This window comes from Rhinatrema bivittatum, chromosome 2 (genome assembly GCF_901001135.1).
Source record: "Rhinatrema bivittatum chromosome 2, aRhiBiv1.1, whole genome shotgun sequence".
NCBI lineage: Eukaryota > Metazoa > Chordata > Amphibia > Gymnophiona > Rhinatrematidae > Rhinatrema > Rhinatrema bivittatum.
The window spans coordinates 123,416,603-123,435,542 of NC_042616.1; the positions used below are offsets into that span (position 1 = coordinate 123,416,603).

At 43.3% G+C, this 18,940-nt stretch overlaps 1 protein-coding gene across 1 annotated transcript in view; it reads left to right on the top strand.

Annotated features, from left to right (window-relative positions):
• NRP1 (neuropilin 1) overlaps positions 1–18,940 on the top strand; it is a 487,056-nt gene that overhangs the window by 150,280 nt on the left and 317,836 nt on the right. Inside the window, 2 exon segments of the mRNA XM_029587037.1 lie at positions 13,756–13,911; positions 15,299–15,465. Coding sequence (XP_029442897.1) covers positions 13,756–13,911; positions 15,299–15,465 — 323 coding nt within the window.

Here is an 18,940-nt window from a genome sequence, read left to right on the forward strand (position 1 = left end):
ATGATAGATTTATGCAATGTTCTCTCAACCTAGCTTGAACGTACCCAGGCAGAGAGTCCATCAAGCTAGGTTGAGAGAACATTGCACAAATCTCATCTTTGGGTGAGTTTTCTCACTCTGAAGGTCCTCAAATCTTCACAAGAGAGCACTGTGCTGTTTGTACATCTCACTTTGAATGTCAAAGTGGCCCCTAACCCCTACACTAATACCTAAACCTCACCTCGAGTTACTAGGTGGGCTTCCCATAGAGATATAAATACCTATCTAGTGTGAGGGCATTATGGCTAGGCTCTCTCTCTCCTATCGCATGCGATATTTAGTGCATTTTGATAAATTCAGGCCTTAAAGAGTATACTCATTCAAGACTTCTCATGATCTTAAAGACCTCTATCATATCCTCCCTCAGCCGTCTCTTCTCCAAGCTGAACAGCCCTAACCTCTTCAGCCTTTCCTCATAGGGGAGTCCTTTATCATTTTGGTTGCCCTTCTCTGTACCTTCTCCATCGCAATTATATCTTTTTTGAGATGCGGCGACCAGAATTGTACATAGTACTCAAGGTGTGGTCTCACCATGGAGCGATACAGAGGCATTATGACATTTTCCGTTTTATTCACCATTCCCTTCCTAATAATTCATAACATTCTGTTTGCTTTTTTGACTGCTGCAGCACTCTGAGCTATCTATGGGCAGTAGGACGGGTTTTGACATTAGTTTTTTATTCCTCCCATTGTTATGAGCCCACCTTTTTGGTGGTATATAGTATGTTGGAGCACGCCCAGTGCTTCTCTGAGAGAAGAGCAGGGTTGGTGAGAGGAAGAGTGAGGAGCTGAGACCTTCCCAGGATTTCAATAGAAAGATTGAAAAGCAAGAGATTTCCCAAAGATCTCAAAGCAGGGTGGTTGGAGAGCTGGGAGTTCCCCTTGGATCTCACAGAAGGCAATTCAAGCATTTGGCAAAGAGGTTTTGAGGAAGGGCTGGGACAAAGATCGTTTGACCCATTCGACTAACAAATTGGGTGAAGAGAAGGATGTAGACTTTTGAGCCACTAACTCAAGAGATTAGTATTTTTGATAGGTGAATTATAGTTGAAGAGCTGATTTTTTGGAACCCAGTTTGGATATTTTGCTTGGGGGTATTTTTATTTTTCTTCTTTCAGCCCAGTTCATGCCAGAACTGGAACTATACTCCAGTTATCCCACTCTCACTGATGAGGACATTTTCAATCAGGATGAAGGTGCAAGAGTCAGAAGGGGAATGAACAAAAGAAGGATGGACAGAGAAACCATTTGCTTTTTATTGATCATTGAATATATGCTGATTCTTATTTTTCTAATCCTGACTTAGATCCTCTTCTTTAAGTTACAGTAAAGACTATCTTTTATTTGAGCACCAACTACAGACTCCAGTGTTTTCTTTGAGTGTTCCCAATGTGGACTGAATAGGGCATGGATGGACCCTTTTGTGATTCCTGGTTTCTCCCTGTTTTGCTAATTTTGCCATTCCTACTGTTATTTTTCACTATCTGGCACCTTCTGGAAATACAGTATTTGATCTAGAGTGTGAAGTGGCCACTGAGATTGTGATCAACAGCACCAGGGGCCCTGGAAGAGAAGTCTTCCTCCCCGATCGGACCTGAATTCATGTCACCCCTCGTCTAGGTTAAAGTACCAAAACGGAGGATCCGCTATGTTTGTTTCAGTTCATTTTTTCTTTTTGAGGTGTTTGAATTTTTTTTTTTTTGTTTAATTTTTTTTTTTCAAAACTGGCTTCCTGGAGCTCCTCCAATCCCCCGCCACCACCACAACCTCCTCAGAAGCCTCAGGGTCTCCCAGGACTTTCTGAACCTTCTGCCACTGCAAAAATAGTTCTGGTTGGGCCTAGTTGGGCCACTCTGACCCCACATTGTCAGTCATACAATATACCTGAGACAGCACCAAAGTGGTGTCACTTCAGCACCATACAAGAGGGCCAGTGCTGCCACTTCTACAAAGATCACAATAGGGCAGGAATCATTGGGCATCACTTCTGCTCTTTATGATCCTCAGACTTCCAACAGATGACATAAGTGTGGGCCTTGGGAGATCGCTGGCCCCTGGCCATTTATGGAAAGGAAGGGAGAAGCCAAAGTGGCCTGGCCCGGCCCTAGCTGAGCCTGAATCCATACCCACTTTTGTAGTAGGAAGAGTATTTATGGGGGCCCCAGATCGGCCTTGTCTGGGCTTTTGTTGGGGTCAGAGGGCGGGGGGGGGGGGGGTCAGAGGACCTCCAGGAAGCTTTTTTTGTTGCTTTCCCACATACACACAAAAAACAAAGACACCCAAAAAAGGCCTCAATCATTACTTCTTCAGTATTCGTTTAAAATGAATGCAGCTCCCTAAAAAGTAAGCATACTTTACAAATGGGATTCAGTCTTAAAGGTAGATTTATATTTTAACCCTCTTATAGAAAAGTTAATTGATTTTTTTGAATCCCTCACTGGCCCCCAACTACACCAAGCAATGTAGAAAAACAGTAATAAAAATGGAAACAAGATATCATGATAAGTTATAAATTATACATGGCTATTTCTGACATTGCTTGCTAGGAGTGTCAATACCAATCTGAGCATTCCCTTTTATAGAGAAAGTAAATCTTCCCTTGAAGGGAAGCAAACAGAAGAGATATAAAGACATAGGTAATGCTATAGAAGAACAGCATATAATTTATGTACAGTAAAGAAAAAATCAGCAATAGATCTGATGGTAGAATCTTAAATATGTAAAAATATAAAGAGCTTCTATGTTATCTAATTCTGCTTAGCTCAATATTATATTAGGTATATAGCCCTTTGAGTTAATTTTCAAAGGAGTTCAGTGCATAAAATTAACATATGTACATGTAAGTACCTTATATTCACGTACATAGTATTATATAAACATCTAAAGTATGGGGTAGATTTACAAAAAATGCGCGTTCGCGTACTTTTGTTGGCGCACCAGTCGCAAACAAAAGTACGCTGGATTTTAGTAGATACGCGCGTAGCCGCTAAAATCCAGGATCGGCGTGCGCAAGGCTGCCGATTTTGTGCAGCCGGCGCGCGCCAAGCCGCGCAGCCTGCCTCCGTTCCCTCCGAGGCCGCTTCGAAATCGGAGCGGCCTCGGAGGGAACTCGCTTTCGCCCTCCCCTCACCTTCCCCTCCCTTCCTCTATCTAACCCACCCCCCCCCCCCGGCCCTATCTAAACCCCCTCCTACCTTTGTCGGGGGATTTACGCCTCCCGGAGGGAGAAGTAAATCCCCGCGCGCCAGCGGGCCGCTAGCGCGCCGAGACACAACCCGGGGGCGGTTCCGGAGGGCGCAGCCATGCCCCCGGGCCCGCCCCCAAAACGCCGCGTCCCGCCCCCAAAACGCCGCACCGATCGGCCCTGCCCCCGACACGCCCCCGACATGCCCCCTTGAAAAACCCCGGGACTTACGCGAGTCCCGGGGCTCTGCGCGCGCCGGCAGGCCTATGGAAAATGGGCGCGCCGGCGCACAAGGCCCTGCTCGCGTAAATCCGGGCGGATTTACGCGAGCAGGGCTTTTAAAATCCACCCCTATGTGCGCATTTTCAGTTTTGTATGCACATTTACTTGTACAAAAAAGGATGGTCTAGGGGCATTCGGGACAGGACCAAGAGGTGCGTCTTGAGTTTCTATTTTATAAGAGATCTACACAAATGCATTAGGCAACTTATTTGTGCAGTTTTACAGCTGCTAATTATCTAAAGTGATTAATATCAGACTCGTCTGCTGTTTTTGGATGGGAGATCTGAGTGAACTGGAGGAATTTCAGGGTGAAGTACTAGGAGCATCTCGATGAACTGGGGACAGACTGGGTAAACTGGTAGAAGAGGTATCTGCAAACTGGTGATTTTGAGTACGCATACATATTTTAAAATAAACCTGCTTCTGCACCTCAATCAGAGATTTACATGAGCAAGTTATTTTTTATAATGTAGAAAATATACACACGTGTTTATAAAATTGGTGGAGACTGTACGTGCTTTCAATCCCTTGCAGGTATTTGCACGAACTGACGTGCGCACGTATATATAGGGAGGTGGCTATGCACGTATTTTATAATCCGTGCAGACCGGGTATGCACAGATTGTAAAATACTATAGTAGATCTCTGTGGGTCCATAGACACGCACCATTGAAGGAAATCCTGCACCTTTTTGTATCATGTTCGGCATAGTTGCTGGCTCTTGAATATGTACCACAGGCCAGATAGTAATGGGTTTTCCAGTTTTTGTCTACATGAAAAATGCTTAGTACATCTGTCTTCACTTGTCAAGAGAATAGCACAGTGATGTCCAGGGGCAGTATCCCAAAGAACTAAACTCTGAAATCCTTAATATTTCTTCAAATTATGAGACAGTGAGTCACAGGGATTCTTCAAGAATGATTCTGCCATGAACAGCAGCTCTTTTGTGTTTGCAGTCAATAGTTAACTTGTTATAGAATTTGGAGTGCCATCTGGGTTCAGATGATTAAAAGTACTGTACATGTAGATTTAACCCCCCTATCCCACTTGAATGTTTGAATGGTTTTTTTCTTCTTCACTACAAAAATGGATCCCAGCCATTTTCAATTTAATTAAGAATATACAATGACACAGGCTTTCATATGGAGTTATTTATCAAGTCCCTGGACTGAAAGTAGTTCCATGATATTTTATCATTATTCTTATAAAAAGCAATTTCTCTTTGAATCAATAGCCAAACTATTGTTATCCCTTCCATATGTTAACTAATGTAAAGGGAGGAGAAGAAGAATGCAGGCAAGTACCGTCTTTCAAAACAAATATATAGTTTGCTGTGACATAACATGTTAAAAATGAATTTGACATGGGAACATTTTGTAATTGGATCCCCTTCATACAAGTTAATTAATTGCATAGAAGAATTTTAAACAAAATATGTTAAAGAAAACGGAATCATGAAAATATATGTAAATTGTAATACTTTCTTTTAAAAAGCTTAAGGCCCGATTTTAAAAAGCATTGAGATGCTTAAAATTGGGTTTTACACGTGTAAGTGAGCTTTTGAAAATTGATACAATATGTCATTGAATTGTCCATAGAATATTCATGTATAAGTGCATTTTATGCGTGTAAATGGCTTTTAAAAATTGCTGCATTAGTATGTTACATTTACAAGTGTAATTCCTTTTAAAATTACCTCCTTAGACTCTTCTAAAATGTAGGTAGGTAACAAATAGAGATAATTATCCCCATAAATATCAGTGTCTTGTGCTGTTGTAAAGACCAAACTACGAAGAACTGTGACACAGACGGGTTAGCCTGACTTCAATGCCAGGAAAAATAGTGGAAAGTGTTCTAAACATCAAAATCACAGAACATATAGAAAGACATGGTTTAATGGAACAAAGTCAGCATGGCTTTACCCAGGGCAAGTCTTGCCTCACAAATCTGCTTCACTTTTTTGAAGGAGTTAATAAACATGTGGATAAAGGTGAACCGGTAGATGTAGTATACTTGGATTTTCAGAAGGCGTTTGACAAAGTTCCTCAAAAAAAAAAAGTCATGGGATAGGTGGCGATGTCCTTTCGTGGATTGCAAACTGGCTAAAAGACAGGAAACAGAGAGTAGGATTAAATGGACAATTTTCTCAGTGGAAGGGAGTGGACAGTGGAGTGCCTCAGGGATCTGTATTGGGACCCTTAGGGGTAGATTTTAAAAAAGTGCGCCTTCGTGTACTTTTGTTGGCGCACCAGGCGCAAACAAAAGTACGCTGGATTTTAGTAGATACGCGCGTAGCCGCACGTATCTGCTAAAATCCTGGATTGGCGCGCGCAAGGCTGCCGATTTTGGGCAGCCGGCGCGCGCCGAGCCACGCAGCCTGTCTCCGTTCCCTCCGAGGCCGCTCCGAAATCGGAGCGGCCTCGGAGGGAACTCCTTTTCGCCCTCCCCTCACCTTCCCCTCCCTTCCTCTACCTAACCCACCCCCCCGGCCCTATCTAAACCCCCCCCTACCTTTATCCCTGGATTTATGCCTCCTGGAGGGAGACGTAAATCCACACGCGCCAGTGGGCTGCTGGCGCGCGGAGATGTGATCCGGGGGCGGTTCCGGAGGGCGCGGCCATGCCCCCGGACCGCCCCGGCCCGAAACCACGCCCCCGGGCCCGCCCCCGAAACGCCGCGTCCCGCCCCTAAAACGCCGCGCCGATCGGCCCCGCCCCCGACACGCCCCCCTCGAAAAACCCCGGGACTTACGCGAGTCCCGGGGCTCTGCGCGCCGGCAGGCCTATGGAAAATAGGCGCACCGGCGCGCAAGGCCCTGCTCGCGTTAATCCGGGCGGATTTACGCAAGCAGGGCTTTTAAAATCCGCCCCTTACTTTTCAATATATTTATAAATGATCTGGAAAGAAATACGACGAGTGAGATAATCAGATTTGCAGATGATACAAAATTGTTCAGAGTACAGTAGTTAAATCACAAGCAGATTGTGATAAATTGCAGGAAGACCTTGTGAGACTGGAAAATTGGGCATCCAAATGGCAGATGAAATTTAATGTGGATAAGTGCAAGGTGATACATACAGGGAAAAATAACCCATGCTATAATTACACAATGTTGGGTTCCATATTAGGTGCTATAACCCAAGAAAGAGATCTAGGCGTCATAGTGGAAAACACATTGAAATCGTCGGTTCAGTGTGCTGCGGCAGTCAAAAAAGCAAACAGAATGTTGGGAATTATTAGAAAGGGAATGGTGAATAAAACGGAAAATGTCATAATGCCTCTGTATCGCTCCATGGTGAGACCGCACCTTGAATACTGTGTACAATTCTGGTCGCTGCATCTCAAAAAAGATATAATTGCGATGAAGAAGGTACAGAGAAGGGCTACCAAAATGATAAGGGGATTGGAACAGCTCCCCTATGAGGAAAGACTAAAGAGGTTAGGACTTTTCAGCTTGGAGAAGAGACGGCTGAGGGGGGATATGATAGAGATGTTTAAAATTATGAGAGGTCTAGAACGGGTAGATGTGAATCGGTAATTTACTCTTTCGGATAGTAGAAAGACTAGGGAGCGCTCCATGAAGTTAGCATGGGGCACATTTAAAACTAATCGGAGAAAGTTCTTTTTTACTCAACGCACAATTAAACTCTGGAATTTGTTGCCAGAGGATGTGGTTAGTGCACTTAGTGTAGCTGTGTTTAAAAAAGGATTGGATAAGTTCTTGGAGGAGAAGTCCATTACCTGCTATTAAGTTCACTTAGAGAATAGCCACTGCCATTAGCAACGGTAACATGGAATAGACTTAGTTTTTGGGTGCTTGCCAGGTTCTTATGGCCTGGATTGGCCACTGTTGGAAACAGGATGCTGGGCTTGATGGACCCTTGGTCTGACCCAGTATGGCATTTTCTTATGTTCTTATGTTCTTAAACCATTAGCAGCCAGAGAATAGAATGTTGGTATCAGCCAGTTAAGTGGCAAGTTTCAAGCCTCTTTACCAGGCAAAGGGTGTCATTTTGTAAGCGTATCGCATGCGATACCAAGATGGGGGTGGAGTCGGGGCAGCGTCAGCCCCAGAAGAGGAGAAGTCAGGGCTGCACCGGGGCTGATGCCGCGAAGACTGCGCTGACAGCGAAAGGTAAGCACCTGATTCGCTGTCAGTTTCTCGCCGAATAACTACACCTTTTATGTAGTTATTTGGCGCTGCCGGCTATCGCAGGACCGCCCCCCCCCCCTGTTTCTCCCCCCGCCCCCTCGTCACTGCGGGATTCACTATGCCTTGCGGCATTAGTAAATCCAGCCCAAAGGTTGCTGATACATCACAGGTAATGCAGCAAATGAGTAAAAGATTTAAAAAAAATGGCAAGTATTGGTTTTTTCTCCTAATAATAGTGTCTAAAAGCATTTGTCCTCCTGGTAAAGGATAAAGCCGCCAAGGTATTTACCCTTGGTTGGTTATTGAGACTATCTGAAAACATTAATACTGGCTGTTTTAGGCCTTTGGGATTTTACTCCTTGTTCTGCTTTCTCTTTTCTCCTTTATATGTTTTTATACTTTTGAGCATAAAGAACATACACTTCTGAGCTATACATCGTTGTTTTTTTTTAATTTATGAGGTCGATATTCAAAGGCTTTCACTATCTTTTCTAGTGGCGGACGTCTATTAACATAAGCTTCTTTGGACTTTGATCAAAATAAGTTTCTTTGGACTTTAATTGCAAATAAAAAAAACTTTGCAAATCACATATTTGTGCTGATGATTAAAATATGGAACCGAGAGCGAAAAGCTCTTCTTTTATCTCCAGCTGCTATTATGAAGGCACATGGAAATATTATTCCTCACAAGCATTGTGTGGGGCTTTCTTGAATGTGACAAGATAGTTAGATAGGCTTTGTTAGGGTGGTAACTTTTGGAGTTAGCCAGACAAAGCCAAGGTTTGACTATTTCCCCTGCCTGATAGATAAATATTGTGCACTCAGCTCATTGTGGGGCAGATTTTAAAACATACGTGCGCGGCTTATATTTGTGCGCGCAACCCGGTGTGCACAAATCTACGCCCGATTTTATAACATGCGCACGCAGCCGCGCGCATGTTATAAAATCAGGGGTCGGCGTGCACAAGGGGGTGCACAATTGTGCAACTTGCGCACGCTGAGCCGTGCTGCCTTCCTCCGTTCCCTACCCCCACCTCACCTTCCCTTCCCTTCCCCTAACTCACCACCCCCCCCCCCAGCCCTAAGCTAAACCCCCCTAAAAAATGTGTGTTACCCAGTTATGCCTGCCTTGGGCAGGCACAAGTTGCCCGTCCGCGATCCCGGACATAGCAGCAAATGGCCGCTGTGCCTGGAGGCTTTGACCCCGCCCTGGACCGACCATGCCCCGCCCCTTTTTTCAAGCCCCAGGACTTACAAGCGTCCTGGGGCTTTAAGCGCACCACTGGGCCTTTTGAAAATAGGCACGGCGCGTGTAACCCCCCTACGCACATAAATCCTTGAAAATCTGCTCCTGTGTGCACAAAATTTATCTGGATAAACAGAGCTGGTGCTGGAGGCATTCTTGGGTGTGGTCAAATTTTAAGCTAATGCATGTAGATTTTAAGGGCCAGATTTTGAAAGCCCTACGCGCCCCGGGTCTATTTTAGAAAGGCCCAGCCACACGCATAAAGCCCCGGGATGCGCGTATGTCCCGGGACTTCGAAAAAGGGTTGGGGAGGGGGCGGGGTGGTCTGGGGTGGGGCGGGGTCAGAGGCTCCTGGCACAGCGGCCATTTGCCGCTGTGATGGGGGATCATGTGCCTAAAGGTTGCCGGCGCATGCAACAGGTATGATAAAGGTTGGGGGGTATAGGTGAGGGCTAGGCGGCGGAAGGGTTAGGGGAAGGGAGGTCAGGTTAGGGGGTTAGGAACGGGGGAAGGCCGTGGGCGTCTGCACGTGCAAGTTGCACGATTGTGCACCCCCTTGCGCGTGCTAACCCCCAATTTTATAACATGCGTGCACCTGCGCGCACATGCTATAAAATCAGGCGTCCATGTGTGCATGCTCATGGATGCGCATGCGTAGGTATTAAAATCTACCCCTAAGTGGTGTCCAGTTAAAATTAGGCACATAAGAATGGTCAGAAAAATGATCTCTCCTAAAACAATCCAGGTAAGTTTATCTGGGTGTATTCAAATGCAGTCTTAGCCAGGTAAGTCCCAATGAATATCCAGACAAAGTTACATGCCTAATATTACACAGATAAATGACCTGCTTGCTGTTGACCTCAGTGTCTCTGAATGCATTCTTCAGCTGGCTATGCTGTTTTCATACTTTGTACCCCTCAATGGGATATCTGCATGCAGTTCGGATGAGGGTCAGCAGAGCAATCCCTCACAATCACTTGGATTCATAATGGTAGGAAAAGGTCATTAGGTGAACTTTTAAAAAATGACAAAACACCAATGTCTTTTGGTTTTATTTATTTGTTTTGAGAGTCTGCAGCGAGAGAAAAAAAAAGGCAAGAAACAATGCTACCGAAACTTGATCAGCAATAAGGAGGAAGAATTAGCCCAGAGGTTCTCAACCCCAGTCCTCAAGGCTCACAAACCGCTCTTGTTTTGAGGGCGTCAACAATGAATGTTCATCAGATATATTTGTGTACACATGACTTTAGAACTGGATTAATTTGCAAATTTTGATTTCTCTGAAAAAAAAAAAAAATCTGTGTCTGGTCCTCAAGGTCTAAAGCTAAGAACCCCTAAACTAGCTTAAATGTTTAAATTATAGAGGTCAGTATTCCAAAGGGTTTGTCCGGCTTTTGATGTAAGCCAGACAAACCCCAAGGTTTGAATTTCCGGCTTAATTTTAATTGGACTGGTCATTGCTTGGTTAAAATTGAACCAGATAAGAAAGATGTGGTGCAGGGCCGTTCAAGGGGCATGGCTTAATTTTATCCAGTTAGCACTGCATAAAGTTATCTGGCTGACTCTGGTCAGAAAAATTCCTCTCCTAAAGTTTGCTGATTAACAAAATGAAAACAAATACTAGAGATGTGATTTGACCGAACCTTTTGGTTCGGCCTTCGTTATCGGCCCGCCGCAGGAAATTTAGTTTTCCTGCAGTTCGGGACAATTTTTTTCGGCTGCCCTGAAACGAAAAACCCAAACTTATCCCAACCCTTCAAATTTAATTAATTACAACCCCCCTAAAACTTTCTGAAAGTCCCTGGTGGTTCAGCGGGGGTCCCAGGAGCGATCTCCCACTCTCGAGCTGTCGGCTGCCAGTAATCAAAATGGTGGCCCTTTGCCCTTACCATGTGACAGGGGCTATCGGTGCCATTGGCTGGCCTCTGTCACATGGTAGGGAGCAATGGACAGCCGGCGCCATCTTAAAAAATGGCATGGGCCATCCATTGCGCCTACCATGTGACAGGGACAGACCAATGGCATCGGTAGGCCCTGTGACATGGTAAGGGAAAGAGCCACCGGCACCATTTTGATTAGTGGCAGCCGATGGCCCGAGAGGGGGAGATCGCTCCTGGGACCCCGCTGGACCACCATGGGCTTTCGGTAAGTCTTGGGGGGAGGGTCGGGCAAGTCTTGGGGGGTCGGGAGGGTGGGGTGTTGCAATTAATTAAATTTGAAGGGTTGGGGTGAATGTGAGGGGGGGGGTTGTTTCAATGTGTCCTTTCTCCCCCCCCCCCAAAAACACAATAAGAAAACCACATGAAATTTTGTGGGTTTTCCTATTGTTTCATCAGCCCCCCCCCCCCCCCCCCCAAAATGCATCGAAATAGGAAATATCGTCTTTATTTCCTATTTCGTTGCAAACGAATGCACATCCCTAACAAATACTAACGGCTGAGCAAGGCCAATATGAATCATAAATGTTGAGCTGCCAAGCAGATTGCCCCTCCTCTCCAGTCTATGCAAACCATGTCATGCAGCCAAACTGGATTCTCTCCTCTGTCCCCAATATAATTTAAAAGTGTTTCACCATAAGCGGCACTGATTCCCCCACCTCCCCCAACTCCCCAACTTATTCCTTTAAAAATATGTGATAAAAATCCCCAGCCCCAAACTCCTACAACTTTCCCAAAAGCAGACCAGGAGACAGAGAGTCTGTTACCTGCTCCTGCACTGCTGAATATTAAGAGTTAATTGCTCTGATGGCTTCTGGCACCTAGTATAAATGTATTCTCTGCACTGGGGTAATGATTGGTCTTTTCCTTGATAGCTGACAACTTAGGAATAGTGACCTGTTAATTTCTTTTGTTATCCCCTTTATCGTAGGACTCTGGCAGCCTACAAGCCACTCAAGCTTTTATTTTTTTCCTCAGGGTTTATGATGACAACAGAATCACTCAGTGAAGTTTATAGCCGTTTGATGGACACATTTTAATTGCTGTACTTAAATAGGCACACTTGAATGCACATTCTTCTTGATATAAATGAATTGGTTGGCCAGGTTTCATAGAGATATGTGGACAACCCTTAATAATTGGTTCATATCAGAAAGGAATGAGAAATCAAAAAGAAAAAGAGAGGTTACAGGTACAGGCATATATTTACCGACAAGCCTTAAATTAATACATAAACAATAAAACCTGAGAATATGAAAAAGCTAGAGCTCGTGTTCTGGTATATGACTTATTGGGTTTTTTTGAATGCTCATTTGCCCTTACAAAGCAGATTTGACCCATTTTACAAGGGCAATATTCCAAAGATTTGTGTGGGGAAATGCACATTTACCCTGTAAAAACACAATTTGAAGATTACCACCCCCCCCCCCCCACACACACACACACAGCCCCGCAACCCATTTGTGCAGGTAAAAAGTACTCCTCACAGTTTATTTCCTTTTGAAAATCAGCTGGCAGGCTCTCAGGTACCCGCAGGCACCCTGGACAGTGTGAGCATTGCTCTCTACATGTTAATGCCTAGGGCTTGATATGCTGTCGAATACAGGAATATTGGTCCCATATTTCGGAACATCAGTCTTGGAATAAAACAATGAAAAAGACACAGTGGGTTTGTCACGCCACAAAGACAAATAAACCAGAAATACCTGGGACACAAAAAAAAAATGTTAAATTTCAAATGTGTAGATTTCAGTATTCAGTGGTATCATACTGAAGAAAAAAGGGTGTGACAATTTCTTGTTCCTTTTTTTCATGCACCTATTTTAATAATTAACTTTAAAAAAAAATTTATTAAATTTTTAAAAGCAATGTCCTCGTCTGAGGGCGATATTCAGCGCTACCTTAGCTGGATAAATTCGGACTTATCCAGTTGAGTAGCAGTGATTCAATGAAAGGCCGCCTCTTAAATAGTTAGCTGGCTTAAGAGGTGAGTGGGGTGAAAGCATTACAAGAGGCGCCAACTTAGCTGGATAAATTATCCAGCTAACTTGGATATTCCGTGGCCATTTACTCTAGGTTCAAAGTTTCCCACTTCGGTTCCAATGTGGTACCGTCGGTTCCAAATTCAGTAGGACACTATGGGTTTTGTTTTCTAGCTTCTGGCCAAGCCACCAATAGCTCTATCAGTTGTTATTTTATTGTGGCCACAAAAAGACATTACCACCGCAGCTTTGGTGCAATTTCATCAATCCCAGCGTCATGGATTACTGCGGTCTCTCGCGGTTTCCCAACCACAGCTATACAGCTCCCGCAGTGCTGCTCCTCTGGCATTCTTCATGACAGCTGCAGAGTACTGTGAAGGAAAACTCTGTAATAGTTGGGATAGGGGAAGGTTATAGAAAGAGGGGAAACACCCCGGAGAGCTGTGAATGAAGGCTCATAAGGCTATAGCCCAATAGAGGCCAGTACTGATTGAACAGGAAGCCGACAGGAGCAGCAGGGAAACTGCTAGGCCATAGAAACAATAATAAATACATACATATACATAATATCTAGGGTCCTTTCTTTTCAGTTTTTATATTATTTTTCCTGGGAATTTCAATGTTATAACAAAAAAAATCAGTAGAAAAAGGACATGTTCTTCCACGCTCCTGTGGAGGAATCTAAGGCTGTTATTTCAGCCCTCCTTCTCAGGAAAAGTTAATTTTTCCACTTTTTTTTTTTTTTTTTTTATAAGATTGAAATTCCCAGGAAAAATAAAACTGGAAATGAAGATCCCTAAAACTATCTATATACTCAGTTCTGAGCTTGATTTATTTTGCTGCTGGATGATATATGCCTGTATCTCATTTTGTTCATTCTTTTTCCAAGATTGATCCCTCTAACTTTATAACAATATCCTTTTTGTTTCTAGTTGGGCCTCACATAGGGCGCTATTGTGGCCAAAACACACCAGGACGTATCCGCTCCTCGACCGGCCTCCTTTCGATGGTTTTTTACACAGACAACGCAATTGCAAAAGAGGGATTTTCTGCAAACTACAGTGTCTTACAGAACAGTGTATCTGAAGGTCAGTGCGCGGCGTTCCTGCAGAGCCCCATGGAGAAATTCTCTCTCATGTATCCCAGTGCACCAGGAGCTGCATTAAAGATTAAAGAAAGTCTTAAATAAATAAGCATGTTTTCTCAAATAGAAAGGCAATTTCCTGTTGAAAATTACAGTGGGAAGGAAGCATTTCCTTGCACAATTTCTCCTTCCTGTGGAAGAATCTGGGGCTGTTATTTCAGCCCTCCTTGTCAGGTACACTACATAGGAACAGCAGCAGCAGCAGTATCAACAACAAAGAAAAAGTTTCTGAACTTCAGTAATTCTCTTGGAATTAAATGTACCCTTGAAGGACCATCTCCTCTAAAAGAGATGGGCACCCCAGGAGCAAATAATGGGCAGCAGGAGGCAAGCCCTCGGGATCTTTACATGTCAGGTATATGCAAACACAGATGGCACTGCCCAGCTTTACACAAGTTCCTAAAGATATGCTGCAATAGTACACTACTGATTGCCCTAACCTACAAGCAGTGAAGTAGTATATTGTGCATCTTCGGCTACAGTAGAAGGCTAAAATCCATAGAGAGTGGATCTATGCATGCATATCAGTAGCGATATATAGACACACACCACATACCTACACAGACACTATTTATGGGTTTAACTCTTTCTATATATACACACACACACACATACAATATAGATACGGGCAGTCCCGATTCTGCTTCTGGGAAGTTAGACGACTCTTCTGGCTCCCTGTGCTCTCCCCTTTCCTTCGAACCTGCTGCTGCTGCTCCGGTCACTAGGCTCAATTAAAAAAGAAAAACATTTTCAAACCGTTTTAAACGCAGTTCCGAGCCTTCCACGTTGGGCCCTGCTGACTCTCTGAGTCTCTGGGTTCAATGAAGTAATAAAAAAAAAAACCACTTTCAAACAGCATTTGGTTTCTACAATATACGATAATCTGGAAAAGGAATGGGTGAACTGGTGGCGGTATCAACAAATTGGTGAGTTCAGTTGCACATGCATATTTAAAATATACCAACTTCCTCGAGTAAAGCAAGTTTTTTAAAAATAAAATAGATAGGAAAATACACACTTTCAATGCATTACAGGTATTTGTGCGTAAGCAAACATATGTGCAGGTTTTAAAATACTGTAGTAATCTCCACATGGCCATATACATGCGTATATGGGGTCATGCAGAATTGTTTGAGAGAGATTCTTAAAGCGTTTTTTGTGCACGCAGCTGCAGAACTCAAACTTTCAAAAAAAAAAAAAAAAAAAGAAATAAAAAAAACCAGTATTAATGAAAACAAACAAAAATCTCTACCAAAACAAACCTGAATTAAAATCTTTGGCCTGCATATCCCTACTATTTCCTAACTATTAATAATGCTTTTTCCCCCTAGATTTCCAGTGCATGGAGCCATTAGGTATGGAATCTGGAGAAATTTATTCTGACCAGATCATGGTCTCCTCTCAGTATAGCACCAACTGGTCTTCGGAAAGGTCACGACTAAATTATCCTGAAAATGGATGGACACCAGGGGAAGATTCCAACAAAGAATGGATACAGGTAAAGACATCAGCCCTTACGTTACAACATAAAATATACATAGGATAAACAAACTATATGGAAAAGTCTTGATGAATCCCAGCTTCTACTAGGCCCCTAATCCTAGTGTGTCCCTTTTGTATAATCGCAACCCCTATAAGAGGAAAAATTTTAAAACCATTGACACTATAAATAGCATTTTCAGCTGCATGCTATTTTCCAGGGAAACAATATCCAAGTCTGTAGGTACTTTGCACCTACTGTAAGTTTCGAAATGAAAGTATGCAAATTTTTCTTTTAAAACTGGAGTAAAATCTACAGACTGTCGGAAATTATGCAACACAAACTACCATATAAACCTTTGAGTTAACATGCTTTGAAATATTAAAGTGTATTGTTGACCTATAATATGAATATTGCTCTTGTTACATGTATTAAGTATTTTGTTGACCTATATTATGAATGCCGTTTTTATAAACCATTGTGATCTTCTATTGGAATGACGGTATATAAAATGCTTAAATAAACAAAATAAATAAATATTGCCCCTTAAATTTGCAATTCAGACTGAAAGCATTTGATGAAAATACGCTAAGGGCCAGATTTTCTAACATATGCGCGGGTGTAGATATGTGCGCGCAACCCAGCACGCACAAATCTACGCCTGATTTTATAACATGCGCGCGCAGCTGCGCGCATGTTAAAAAAAACCCAGGGTCGGCGCGCGCAAGGGGGTGCACACTTGTGCACCTTGTGCGCGCCAAGCCCTAGGGGAGCCACAATGGCTTTCTCCGTTCCCTCCGAGGCCGCTCCAAAATCAGAGCAGCCTTGGAGGGAACTTTCCTTTCTCCCCCCCCTCCCCGTACCTTCCCCTCCCTTCCCCCATCTAACCCGCCCCCCCAGCCCTACCTAAATCCCCCCCCCCTTTATTATTTGATTTGCACCTGCCTCTGGGCAGGCGTAGGTTGTGCACGCCAGCCAAGTGCCGGCGTGCGATCCCCTGGCCTAGCAGGCCTTCGTAGGCCTCTGGCCACGCCCCTTCCCCGCCCCACACTGCACACACCCCGCCCTTTTTTTCAAGCTCCGGGACATACGCATGTCCCGAGTTTGCACGCGTCACTGAGCTTATGCAAAATAGGCTCGGCGCGCGCAGGAGCGGGTTTTAGGTAACCCTTTGAAAATTCGCCCCTAATTGTTTTAGTTTTGTATTGAACTGCTCCCGTTTTTCAGTTCTCACATAGAATAAATGAAAAGATCAGAAGAAGACATAAAATACAGATTTTCTACAGTTTTTACAACTTTATTAGGAAGGAGGTTTTAAAAATATGAAATTTTACAAAGTACTAAAAATGGATATTTAGTTTCACTGCTTCATAATTCAAATCTTTATTCTTTCAAGCTGCAGACTACCACTTAAAAAATATAGCACCATTTAAATCAGTTGTACACAGGCACTGAGTGTTTTAACTCCTGTGCATAGAGTTAAAATATTTCAGCCTCTGCAGCCTGTAAACAAAGAGAAATACAAATGGCGGAGCGTCTGGACAAGGAGATTCCTATTCACCATTGTGTTAAGAGGATAGGCTTCGCTCATCTAACTCACTATTGATGCACTGGCCTGATTGAGGTCTGCCAAATTCAAATGCTCTTTAGGAATTTCTAACCATGTATAAGGAGAAGAGCCCCTTCATAATGCAGTCCTCGTTTAATTTTCCCACAATCAGCGTGAAAGGCATGCCACTTGAATTCTGAATGCATTTTTTCAAATAGCTTTGAAAGTTGAATGGAATACATATCAAACTCATGTTGTAGTCATTTTCTCCCGGGGGCACTAATCACCCCACCCCAGCACTGGTGGAAAATATTTGTAGATGTGCCAAATAAGACAGACAAATAATTTGGCAGTACAAAAGAAAAATTTCAGGTCAGATATTTTGTTTGTTTGTTTTTTTAAAACAAGAACCCTTCAGTCTGTGGTGTTTAGGCATTAGCTAGCTCTCCAGCTGAACTAGATCACAGGGAGAATTATTCTATGAATTCCTGTGTTGGACTAAATTATATCAAAAAAAGAGAGAAAAGAATGAACCTAATGTTACTTTAGTATGCCTCATCTATATGTTTACACTAGTCTTGAAAGGGTGAGACCAATAATGCTGTGCAACATATAATTCTTCATTCATAATATGGAACTCCATATTCAGTGCCATCTGTCCGGCTAACTTCAGAATTAGCCAGACAGATGGTGGGGTTTGAAAATCCAGTCATGCTGATGGGCTCTGAGATAGCCGGTTAACTGTTTATTCAGCTTAAATTTTATCCCGTTAGCTTGGGGGCGCAGGGTAGGAGCATTCTGAGGTGAAGTTGGCTATCCAGATAAGTAACCAGATAAACCCAATTTCAGCATTAGCCGGGTAACATAGCCGGATACATTTAGGCCTGCAGAAAAGCAGTCCTAAAGTTAGCCGGATAAACTTGTCCAGCTGGCTTTGACATAGCTGGGTATATTCAGTGACGCAGGTGTGTTGCTGAATACTCCAGCAAAGTTAGAAGAATAAGTTTATCCGGCTAACTTTGCTAGCTCACCAGCTACGGACCTCATAGTGCTGTGCATAGAGATTTTATCATGACTTCAGGAGTAACCTAAGGTAACATCTCTCTCTCACTCGCTCTCCAACATCATATACACAAACCAGCTAATTTCTAATCATTGTTAAAGAAAAAGTCAAGTTATTGATCACCCTTTGTATCTGCAATCGTTGCCTTGACTCCTGTGGGACTAATAACAATGATTTTTGTATGGTAGAAAAGTCAGTGTTAGCTTGACATCTCTTCTGTTGAGATGCTCTATTACTGCTTTCTATGCTTACTTAAAAGTAAAGGTCAACAAATAAATTATAGGTGATATCTTTATAGTAGACTACTTAATACATTTTTGTAACTAGCTTTCAAGGGCCATGTCCACTTTCTGCATTGCTTCAAGGAAGCCACAAAAGCTAATAACAAATGTTTCAAGCTAGTCTATTAAAAAGTTATCACCTACAACATACTTATTTTTTGACCATTAATTGTACATTTCCAAATGGACTAATATGACATAGCACTCCTTCAAACCATAATAGTAAAACAATTAAAGGTGCATTTTAAAAGCCCTACGTGCCAAAGCTGGGAGATATGGGTGTGTCTCGGGCCGACGCGGCCACACGGATTTTAAGATGCCCCCAAGTACGCGCATATCTCCCAGTATGCACACAAATCAAAAAGTTAAGGGGCAGAGCGTTGGTGTGGTCTGGGCAGAACATGGGCACTCCATGGAGGTGACTTGAAAAGAGTGCGTAAATTTTTATATGCAGACGCATGCGCCAGGGTCCCCTACCACATAACTTTACTTCTTTTATGGATAGCGAGTAAGTTTTAAAATAAAAAAATCAGGACTAGGTAGCAGGGCTTAAAGGGTCAGGACTAAGAGGAAAAAAAGAGGATGGATAGTTGAGGGGGT